We start from the raw sequence: 12,360 nt of genomic DNA on the forward strand, positions 1-12,360 counted from the left end.
TCCGTTCACAAAAGCGATGCATGTACCATTTTCAGGGCGATTTTGCTACAACGGAAGGTATAGGAAAAACGCAAAACGCTCACAAATCATTTTTTTTTTTTTATATATATATCTGGGGATTGTGTTCGCATTTGTATTTACATACATTGTATTTATTATTTTCTGAGTCAGAGTTCACTTCCTGACTGACCTCAGGGAGAGAAAAAACGGAATCGCTCTGCAAAAGCGCTTTGCATAAAATCGTACAGGGCAGTGGAGCGGCGGGAGAGGGAAAAAAAACGCTCACAAAATCGAAAATCACATCTAAAACTGAAATCGCTCATGGCAGCGAACAAAGCCTGACAGTCCTGCTCGGTATTGCATTAGCCTACAGAGCTGACGATTCATCAATGACAGCAGTGGGATAGAGAACGGAGCAGCTTGAAATTTTGTATCTGCAGCCACAGAAATGAGACTGCACAGTTTCTGGTGTGGCAGGGCAGGGAAAGCAGACATGCATGAAGACTTGGAAATCTTAAAGCGAATCCGAGATGAAAAAGTTACTATAACAAATAACTTGTCTATACTGTATATCTTATCTAAAGTTGAGATGGTTTACACAGCATATCTAGCTGCAAACAGCTTTAGACGTTTATGATTATTTATTGCTGTGATACAATGAGGGCAGCCATGTTCTGTTTGTCACATTGTCACAGGCTGAGGGCTGGAGATGCTATCAGCTTGCCTGTGTGCAAATTCAGTCCCCTCTCCTCCTCCCTCCTCCCCTCTGCCTCTGAAATCTCTGGCTAGTAACCTCCTCCTCCTCCTGCCCAGACTGAGCTCCCATAAGCCCTTGCTACCTGGGACTGAGTGCCAAGGCTCTCTGAAAAAAGCTGTGGGCGAGGCTTGTTTAGTTTATAGGGAATTAGGAATACACTATAAACTACAGTATATGAAAGGAACACAATTATGCAATGAGTAAAAGTTTATCTCGGATCCACTTTAACTTACTAGTCAGATGCCCCATTTTATTTTTGTACGCCTTCCATTACTGATGGTCCTGCCGAGGTCTGGCAGGCCCTGAAGACTGAGCAGTTTTAATTTCTCTTTTTAAAACATAACTTTACTCTTAAAGCCTATATGAACTGCAAGAAGATACCGTACTTTATTGGGCAAGTGCTGTATTGTTTACATGCCTCACCTTGCAGTGTTTATCTGGGTGAGGTGTCCTCTGTTATGTGTGTCTCTTACTCGACTTTACATTTTATTTCTTTTCAGCCACAAATTTGGCAAGAAAATCTCCTATATGAATTACCTGAGCGACCTTCGAGAGCACCTGAGATGTAACCGTCTTATCATCCCTCCGGAAGTCCTTCAGTAAGAGCTGTAAACTATGCGCAGTGTGACCGTATCCAGCCCGATCTGTGTGTGTGTGTCTGCCCTACGTCTTGTGAGATACGAGGCCTGGGGATATAATCTTCAAGGTTTCTTCCTTGTTACGATATGGTGTTAGGACGGCAGCCTTGAATCACTTGAATGTTTCTCAGCCTTGTAAATATAATTGCTTTTTTCAAATCATAACACAACAGACTATTTACTGTGTACACCAGGGGTCCCCAAACTTTTTCAGTCAAGGGCCGGGTCAACATACTTCAGACTGCTGGGGGGCAGAACATACATAAACTGATGTTTAAAAACATTACATGGAATCTAGGTATTGATTCCCCCAATCATGCCCGGAGGGGAACTCCCAGCAGCAGCCATTCAGTCATGCGGCCCCCAGAGAATGTCTTTGTGTACCAGACAGTGAAGCATACCCAGGTGACAACCTGCCATCCAATTGGACAGCAGTGTCACCTGATGCAGGATTGGAGGGCAAGCCAGTGAATGACTGCTCACTGGCTTCCTGTGGATGGGTGGCGCCAGCGCTGCTATTCTATATACGGGACGTTAATAATTTAAAAGTACAGTGAGCCTCGTCTATAAGTTTTACATGCTGTGTTTGGGGGGGCCAGTGAGAAAGCCTTGGCGGGCCGCATTAGTTTGAGGAACACTGGTGTACACGTTCTGATAATACTTACTAGCTATTTCCCAGGGCACTCCCTAGGCTGTGTTCCCACCTGAGCTGAGAATGGGCATCCAATTGGATGGCCAGAGGGCCCCTGTAGGGCCCTCCCTCAACTACAGTATTAGCTCTCTATTGGTCCTGTGCTCATAATAATCACTTCTATAGATACTTTGAATAGTGGTGATCCTTAACAAACTGTTCCCCATCTCCTTCTTGCACCTCTGACACTGTAGTTGCCATTGGCAGGTTTTGGAGCGCTGCATCAATTGTTATGTATAGAGTGCTTGGGGGGGCCCCAATGTAAAACTTGCATCAGGGTCCACAGCTCCTTAGCTACACCACTGAGGCATGCTACTGCTGTAGCATGCACTACTAACTTACTTGCGTTCCCCCCCCCCCCCCCCCCCCCCAAAGACAAATAGCTGCTCCAATTGTTCCACTCTGGACCCTTTCAGGGAAGACTTTCGTTAGGCTGCGGTGGGGTGCATACCACCTCAGTGTGAAAGGGCCTTCAGGGTTTTCAATCCTTTCTTTTCATAATTGGGGGAAATATGCAAAGTGTGTGTGTGTACTACATTGGCCAGATGTTGAAATGTTACAATCCATCAGAAAAAAGTATTGTAATTTTTGAATTGAAACACATTTTTTTTTTTAAATGATCTGGTATGCGTGGCCACCATTAAACTTCAATTTTTGCGTTTCAGGCATGATGAGAAGCTCCGCCTCCAGCTTAAAGGGAAAGCCGCAGTGATCACCAAGACTCCTCCCCCACGACCGCCTCTTCCTACACAGCAGTTTGGCGTCACCCTGGAGTAGTGAGTGTCAGATATGACTGTATACCCCTCATTGTGCAGCAGCGATTCTCGTATATGGCCTGTGCATGATCTCAGTTTTTGCCCTTGCAAAGAAATAGCTGTAAAGTCTCACTTCTGTGGCTGAAGATAGGCCATCAGTAGAGCCCAGTGGTGAGCATCAAAATTCGTAATTACGCATCGTAATCTTATTGCAAAATTTCAGAGAAAATCATAATTCATTTCGTATGTAACAGTAACCCTCTATAATAATATGCAAGTGTCTCTGCGTCCCTGTGCCTGACTTCCTGTGTGTGTGTGTCCCGTGCAGGCAGGGACGCAGAGACTGTGTGGAGCGGAGGGAGGACGGGGACAGAAGGGGCGAACGTGTGCGTGCGCAAGCTGTGGGCGCGCTCGTGCACAAGCGGCGGCACGCGGGGGCGGGCACGAGCAGCGGGCGAGTGCAGACAGACCTTTTTCAAACGGACTAAGGTTACTAGTGTTTCATAATTTTGTGCAATTTTTCACAAAATTTTGCACAATTTTGTGCCAACTTTTGTGGTTAATAGCAAAACCCCCATACACGCTATTGGTACCAGAATTGCTACATATGTAAGGAGAATATTGGGTACAAGTCAGAAAAATACATTTCCAAAAAGACCTTGTAGTTTGAGAAAATCGATTTTAAAATATGCAAAGAAAAATGGTTTTTAAACTGTCATTTTTCTGAGTTTTAAAACCACTTTCTTTGCATATTTAAAATCGATTTTCTCAAAAACTAAAAAGTCTTTTGGGAAAATGTCTTTTTTTTTTTTTTACTTGTACCCAATATTCTATTTAACATATGTAGCAATTCTGGTGTCAATAGCATGTATGAGCGCTGTTAAAGTCGTGAAATTACACAAAAATTACGTGAAATTTTACGTAAAATTATGAACGACTGTGAAATCCATTGAATTTACAAATCTCAATTACATGTAGGCGTAATTGCAAAAATGTACGCGAAAATTTGTCTAATCGTAATTAGCTAATTACGATCATCATCACTGGTAGAGCCAGGCTGGGATGCTGTAGTCTGTTATGACATGAGATCCTGTAGATGTCTGAAAAATGCAGCAGACATCTCATACTGCCGTATGCTTTCTGATCCATACTACAGTCAGCTGATAGGAAGCGTAATGTCACTGGTCACATGATCCTGCAGGGGAGGAGATGGTATTTATCACACTGGTAGGGAGACATGTTGCAGAGGGCAACTATCATCTCTGCCTTCACTCTGCGCCGGTTAAATTGTTCACATCTAAAATTGAAATCGCTGACACCAGCGATTTTCAATTTTTTTTTTGCATGTTTTTTTTTTCTCCTTCCTGGCGCTCTACTGCGTGCTACGATTTTGTCTTAAGCGCGCTTTTGCACAGCGATTTGTTTTTTCACTTTCTGACGCAGTGTTCATATGTGAATACTTTGACCCGGAAAAGAATAAATACAATGTATTCATTCATAAAAGCGCAAACGCGATCGCTGGATAAAGTGTTTTTTTTTTTTTGTGAGCGTTTCGCGTTTTTCCTATACCTTCCATTGTAGCAAAATCGCCCCGAAAATGGTACATGCAGCGCTTTGCTGAGCGGAAAGCGGATGAAATCCACTGATATGAACCGTCCCATAAGGAATTAATGCACAAACGCTTTTAGGCCCCATTCACACTTAGAAACGCAAAACGCCGGAGATTTTTTCCGGCGTTTTGCAGGAGTGATTTTTCCGCGATTTCACGCGGAAAAATCACTGAACACTGCGGCGATTTTGCAGAGATCGCGTTTAGCGCTTCTATAGCACTGAAACGCGATCGCCGGGAAACCGCCTGAAAATGTTGCAGGCGGCGCGTTTGCGTTTCGTGTTTTTGGGCGATTTGCGGCGATTAGCGCAAATCGTCCAAGTAAGAACGGGCCCATAGGGTTTCATTACGCTAGCGCTTTTAAAAAGCACTAGCGTTTGAGCATTTTGCCGAAATCGTGGCAAGATGTTCTAGTGTGAATGGGGCCTTAAGGCGTTTTTTAAAAATCGCCAGCGCTCAAAAAGAAAGCAAAACGCCCTAGGTGCGAACAAGCCCTGAAGGATAACGTCTGCAGACGGCACATGTTCAGTCTTCCCGGATTTACACTATTTACAAAGTGAGTTATACTCTCAGCATACGTTTTACTGTATGTATAAACCTGGGAGTAGGTAGATGTAAGCGCAATGTATATAATCAATCAGCAGCCAGAGGTTTTCCAATCCACCATGGAACAGTAGGCCAACAAAATAAAAGCTAATCCTCAGCGCTCTCTATTGCCTCCCGCACACTGTGACGCCTGCAGACACCTTGGCCCATACAAGAAAATACACTGAATACTTTTGATAGTACTTTTACCCCTACTTTTTGGTACTTTTTCGAGTGCAGAGTGCTGAAAAGTTATTGTAAATAGAAGATGAAAATGTATCTCCTAGGAGAGAAGTCAGGAGAAAAGGTGAATTGCATATGGGCCCTTGTGCTCAATATCCAAGACGGTGGCTGTCCCCAAAAAACATATATGAAGGAGTCGGGGCGTAGTCCATACACAGAGGGGTACACTTTATTGCAACAACTTCATCATTAAAAGAAAACACAAACTCCATGCACACTGGACCCAGTGGTGTAATAATAGTGGCTGCAGCCCCTACACCCGCTAAGTGGGGGGCAGGGCCTCTCTAGGGCACGCTCAGGGCCGTTTTGGGGGGCTGGAGGGGTCGCTGCATGAGGGGAGAGCTTGGCCACAAATCAGCAGGGAGGGGGGACAGTCCCCCCCCCCCCCACCTCACCTTGGGCTCTCCCCTCCAGCATCTATCAGCGGCAGCAGGCACACATTCCTTCATGCGTTCCACCGCCGGAAGTTCCTCTCTCTGTGTCTGACGCTACTTCCTGTTTAAACAGGAAGTAGCGTGAGGCACTTAGAGATAGGATCTCTGCAGTGGATGGAGGTATGTGTTCCCGCCCGCTCTGCTGCCGCTGACAGATGCTGGAGGGGAGCGCTGAGGGGAGAGCCCATGGGGGGAGAGCCCCCCCCCCCCCTGCTGATTTGTGGTCAAGCTCTCCCCTCATGCTGCGACCTTACCGGCCCCCCAAAATGGCCCTGTGCGGGCCCGGGGGGAGGGAGTCCAATTTTTTGCAAGCGGGCCCACTGATTTCTAGTTACGCCCCTGACTGGACCTTTCTGCTTTTAAAATGCATCAATACACTATTCACAATAATCTGTAAAGTTCAGAGAATGCCGTTTCTCCTTCCTGACCAGGCTTCAACCTTCTGCTGTCTCATGATGACTTTCTCAGCACTTGGAACTTGATTATTGTGCAATAGTGTATTGATGCGGTTTAAAGCAAAAGGGTCCAGTGTGCATGGACCCACGATGCGAGTTTGTGTTTTCTTTGAAAGGTTTGGAGCTGTATGTATAAGCCAGTTACATAATTTCTGTGGCTCGCCACGTGAGTTGCGTAAAGCCCCTCAATTGTAACATGTCATGTCTGCCCCCGATAAGGTCACTGTTCTTTTGTGAATTTACCTGTATGTACCATATCCACTAATATCCATACCCAGGGTGCTGGTCCTCGAATGCGAAGCAGTAAAATTAACAGCATGCGGCAAGTGGACTAATCAGGCGCCACCATTGGCGTCAATGTATTTTACATATAACTTGAGATAAAATCTATTCGTACAGTTCCACCCCAGAATTATTTATTATTTATTTATTGTATTTATAAAGCGCCAACATATTCCGCAGCGCTGGACATTAGTTTAGGTTACAGACAATATTTAGGGGTGACATACAGCAATATGACAATACAGGAATACAAGAAAACAAGATCACACAGCACAGTATGAGTACAAGGTAATGCTTAGTCACTGGATGGGAGCATGGAGATTAGGCAAGTCGAGTGCACTCAGATGCATAGCATGGGTGCACAGTAATGGAGGTGCATGATCAGGTAGGACACAAAAGGAGGAGGACCCTGCCCAAAGGCTTACAATCTAGAGGGAGAGGTAGGGACATGAAAGGTAGGGGACCATAGTTCAGCTGTAGGTTTAGAACAATTGTGAGGGGTAGTAGGCCAGAGTGAAAAAGTGAGTTTTGAGGGCCTTCTTGAAGATGTTGACGGAGGGAATACATTTGAAATCGGCGCCGGTAGACTTGGGCGCAGGATACAGCTGTATATAGCTGATCCTGCTTCTGCACAAGTCCGGGCCGATTTAATTACTATTCCCCCTCCAGGCCGACATGGATAGTGGGGGAATGAAATAATTCGGCTTCCAGCGATTGCTGGAGGCCGAATTATTATGTTTTTAAACAACTTCGGCTCCGTCTTCTGACGGAGCCGACGTTACTCACTGAGCGCTTCAATAGGAATGATTCCTATTGAAGTCTATGGAGGCGCCGGTTGCGCCCAAATCTAGCAGCGCTGAAAAGCACTGCTCCGGACGGAGGGGGCTGCCCTAATGGGTGGAGGTAGAGAGTTCCAAAGTGTTGGAGCAGCTCTTGAGAAGTCCTGGAGGCGTGCATGGGACTGGGTGAAGAAGGGGGGGGGGGGCAGTCAGGCAAAGTTCATTGGAGGAGCGGAGTGAGCGGCTAGGCGTGTACCTCTGAGTAAGATCAGAAATGTAGGTTGGACAGGTTTTGTGGACAGATTTGTAGGTCAGACACAATATCTTGAATCTGATTCTGGACTGGATAGGAAGGATAGGAAGCCAGTGGAGGGATTCATGGAGGGGAGCCGCCCTGCTGGAGCGATGGGAGGAGTGGATAATTCTGGCGGCCGCATTCCTGATGGACTGCAGTGGGGCTATTCGGGTCATAGGGAGACCAGACAGAAGGGCATTGCAGTAGTCAAGGCGGGAAATTATGAGGGCATGGATAAGGAGTTTGGTGGTGGCAGAGGTCAGGAAAGGACGAATCTTACAGATGTTACGAAGGTGGAAGTTGCAGGACTTTGTGAGGTTTTGGATGTGGGGAGTGAAGGAGAGTCCAGGGGGACAGACAGACACCCAGACAGCGGGCAGAATAGCAAATATAAACAAAGTCCAAAAACGTAGGTGTTTTATAGGAACGGCATCAATCTTTATTCTTAAGTACAATCTGAGATGCTGTATGTATGGATATAGCACAAAGCTGGTTAGCTACCAGGCTGTACAGCTTTTACCTGTTTTCAATAAAGTTGGGATTCAAATTGGCTATGGACATTGTGCGGAACTTCCTCCTTTCATCTGTGTTTTTGGGTCAAGTTGCATATAGCACCTCTTTGTGCTATATCCATTTACACAGCATCTCAGATTGCGGTCTCCTAATCCTGATATTTATATATTCGTGTGCCTCTGAGGGAGCGGCTTTTGGCAGTGAAACACGTGTCAGGCAATCTTGGTTCTGTGAATTAGATTCTTTTGTAACTTATCTACATTTCATGACTGCAATCAAGGAGAATTTGTACTTGCGAAGAATAAAGATTGATGCTGTTCCTATAAAACTCCTTAGTTTTTGGACATTTTTTTTTGTCAACTTATTTTATGGGTATTTGGGTGCGGGGAGGGGCCAGCGGAGGCGGCGTTGCTAGGCCCCTCCCCAAGTTTTAAATAGAATCCTGCCCCTCCAGATGCCAGTACTCTTTTCTCTCTGCCAATTCTCACCTATCCAACTCCTGGGCTCATCCTTCATCACCCTTGTGTAGGCCTTTGCCTTGAAAGCAACCATGTTGGGACGCGTGTACCACGATCAATAAAATTATCGATTTGCATGGTTGATTGGGCCTCAACATGGCTAGATGTATGGGCACCCTAAAGGGCAGGATTTTGTTGATGGATACAAAAGGGCAGATGAATCTTGGTCAGACGTAGTGATGGTCAAGTAGATGGAAATAACTTCAAGTTGATGCAAATTTATGCAAGTTTTTATCCAAATTCATGCAGCTTGAAAATGAACCAATCGAATTTTACCTCAGCAGGATTTGATTGGTTTATTTTTAAGCTGCATAAATTTGCATTAAAAATTGCATACATTTGCATCAACTTGAAGTTATTTGCATCTACTTGACCGTCATTAGTGAGATGTCTGCTGAACTGTGAGTGGGAAGGAGTGGTGTGAGGTTATGGATCAGTTATTACCTCATTGATTTCTGAATGCTCATTTGCTGGATTTGAACCGATCACACGCCTGGAACAAGCACATGGCCATTGAAGTAACAAGAGAGGAACTGCATGCTTGTGGCTGGAAAGTGTATTGGTTATGGGCTCTGCCTCTGACACAGGAGACCAGAGTTAAGGTGGGTACACACATCAGATAAAAGTCTTTGGAAAATGAAAGATCACAGACCAATTTTACCCCCTTCCATGTAGTATGAGAGCCATACCTACACAGTCTATTCTATGGAGCTGAACTCCCCATCAGATAGAAATCTTTGCAAGATGCTGCACACAAAGATGCTGTACACATGCAACAGATCAGTATCTGCAAAAGATCTGTTCCTGCAAAATGCATTCATAGTCTATATGTTATCTGCAGATCATCATACACACCTTGTTTAACGGACATTCATCTGCAGATCAGACAGTTATCTGCAGATCTTAAAATCCATCCTGGTGGATCTGATCTGCAGATGAATGTCTGTTAAACAAGGTGTGTATGAGGATCTGCAGATATCATAGACTATAAATGCATTTTGCAGGGACGGATCTTTTGCAGGAACAGATCGTTTGCAGATACTGATCTGTTGCATGTCTACAGCATCTTTGTGTGCAGCATCTTGCAAAGATTTCTATCTGATGGGGAGTTCAGCTCCATAGAATAGACTGTGTAGGTATGGCTCTCATACTACATGGAGGGGGGTAAGATTAGTCTGTGATCTTTCATTTTCCAAAGACTTTTATCTGATGTGTGTATTCGAATCTCAGCCCTTCCTATTCAGTAAGCCAGCACCTATTCAGTGAGGAGACCTTGGGCAAAACTCCTCAACACTGCTACTGCCTATACAGCCCGCCCTAGTGGCTGCAGCTCTGGTGCTTTGAGTCCGCCAGGAGAAAAGCGCAATATAAATGCGCTGTGTCTTGTCTTGTTCTGGGGTTGTGATTCAGAATTGGTGATTGGTGTAAGATTGGACAACAGCCAGATCAGTATTTCCAGCCATGGATCTACACGGTTTCCTCTCCGCTTCCGTCTCCTATAATCTCCCCTGAGGGCCTCTTGGGCTGAACACTGATCATCTTGCGTATTGAAGATCGTCAAGGTGCAGCGCCAGGTCTCCCCCACACACCTCCTGCGCTCAGCACAACAAATGGTTTTCTAGTCTTAGAAATACGGCGTCACCCGACAAAATCTCTCTCTAATTGTATAAATACTGCCGACGCCAATCGCTCCAAACAAAAGGGTCAGCGAGCGACACCTTCTGAGCCGCCTTTTATTAGTCCTCGACAAGTAGTGCACGGCGGGCAATTACCGGGGCTTGTTAGGACACGAAGGAACACGCCAGCGCCGCCGGCAATTTGAGGGAAGTGATTCGGCTGATAAAAGAAATTCATTGCCACGTAAAATTGAATTTGTATGGACCGGCAGGCCGCTCGCTCCGCTGAAAATAGCGTTGTCAATCTCCAAGAATATTACAAGCACCGCAATGAGCACTTCATTATCATAATTGTCATTTCTGGCGACGCTTTGCATGTGAGGAGGCCACTTACTGACCTATTGTGGAAGGAAACACACAAATCCCTCGGGAGAACTTGGATTACAAGAGTTCCTGCAAACTCCATCACGGCTTCTTCCTTCTCAGACAGGCAGTGGCGTAATAGGAGGGGTGCAGGTAGGGATTGTGCCATGGGTGCCACGCCTGCCCCCATGCTGCACTGCCACTGCTGCCTCCCCATGTGCTGTCAGCAGAATAGGCTGGGGGTGGGGGGGGTGTATGTGTGATGCATGTGATGACAGGAAGTGGTAGCTGGGTGTGCTTGCACAGGATCAGGCAAGGGTTGCTGAATGAGAATTTGGAAGATAACAAGCTGATAGGCAGAGAAGATTTAAATACTCCTATTAACTGAACTAAAATTGCGGAGTATTCAGGCGGTGCAGGAGGATGGCGGGGAAGCGATCAGCCCAGAGGGGGCTGGAGGAAGCCCCAGGTATGTCAAATGTTTTTCTTTTCCACTATCTCAGGTTTACTATAAGGTAGGTACACACGATGCAATTTTCACTTCAGATCCTATTTCCTATCCAGAAAATGATCTTCCATGCAGATTAAATGCAAATTGTATGCAGCTGGGGATTCCAGCAATCAAATCTACTTCCTGCTATTTTTGATTAGCTCAATTCCACCCTGCATATGACTCCCATTAAAACAGCATTTCGTTCATCTGTGGACAATGGACATTAGACTATGGTAAGATAGCGCGTTCCTCTGAGGACAGTAGGGCTCGATTCCACTATTGCGGTGCGGAATCGCCTGGATTCCACCGCTGATGAATGATTCGCATGCGAATTCGCATAGGTGAGGGTATATGCGATTTTAACCATGTTACAGCCTGTGTGAATTTACATTGGTACCTATGCGAAATCGCGGCAAAAAACGCATGGGGAAAACGCATGCGATTTCCCTATTAAATACATTGCATGCGATTCGCATGCATTCCACTCGCAGGCGAATTCGGCGGCTCTTTTGTGCGTTGTTTCACCGCTGAAAAAAACGCACCTCAACAACGCTACAGTGGAAACAGGCCCATCCACTTGCATTACATGTGCGAATCCGCATGCGTTGGACGCATGCGGATTCGCGATAGTGGAAATGAGCCCATAGTGACATGACTATGTACTCTGTAAAGTGCTGCAGAAGCTGTCAGTGCTATATAAATACATAATAATAATATGGTAGGACATTAGACTATGACTATGGTAGGGAATAGAGTGTGAGTTCCTCTGAGGACAGTCAGTGACATGGCTATGCATTCTGGAAAGTGCTGCAGAAGATGTCAGAGCTATATAAATACATAATAATAATATGGTAGGACATTAGACTATGACTATGGTAGGGAATAGAGTGTTCGTTCCTCTGAGGACAGTCAGTGACATGGCTATGCATTCTGGAAAGTGCTGCAGAAGAGGTCAGTGCTATATAAATAAATAATAATAATAATAATATGGTGAGACATTAGACTATGACTACGGTAGGATTAGATTGCGAGCTCCTCTGAGGACAGTCAGTGACATGACTATATAGCACTGACTTCTTCTGCAGCACTTTGCAAACACGTTGTAGAGCCTCATCCTCCGTCTCTCTCCTGCCCTCTGCACTGATCTCTCCAGTCACCAGAGGAACAAGCTGTTCAGTTTGCGGTAATGCGGACAGGCTGCTGCTGCTGTTTATTGAACTGTTTGGGGTCAGTAATAGTAATTTGCAGCACTAACCAAGGAGATGATTATGGTGGAAGGTGGATGCACAAATACAGAGGAAAGCGATTTCCCTCTGCGCTCCGTCACACACCGC

The 12,360-nt window shown here is 45.5% G+C and overlaps 2 protein-coding genes across 3 annotated transcripts in view; one reads left to right on the forward strand and one right to left on the reverse strand.

The window, feature by feature from the left end:
- The window catches only part of PHF21B (PHD finger protein 21B), a 553,372-nt gene that overhangs the window by 317,160 nt on the left and 223,852 nt on the right, over positions 1–12,360 (reverse strand). The window lies entirely within an intron of this gene.
- Positions 1–12,360, forward strand: part of LOC137560789 (uncharacterized) — a 308,947-nt gene that overhangs the window by 263,588 nt on the left and 32,999 nt on the right. The window contains exons 18-19 of the mRNA XM_068271931.1: positions 1,258–1,356; positions 2,752–2,862. Coding sequence (XP_068128032.1) covers positions 1,258–1,356; positions 2,752–2,862 — 210 coding nt within the window. The remainder of the gene's footprint in view (positions 1–1,257; positions 1,357–2,751; positions 2,863–12,360) is intronic.

The sequence above is a fragment of the Hyperolius riggenbachi genome, chromosome 3, assembly GCF_040937935.1.
Source record: "Hyperolius riggenbachi isolate aHypRig1 chromosome 3, aHypRig1.pri, whole genome shotgun sequence".
Classification (NCBI taxonomy): domain Eukaryota; kingdom Metazoa; phylum Chordata; class Amphibia; order Anura; family Hyperoliidae; genus Hyperolius; species Hyperolius riggenbachi.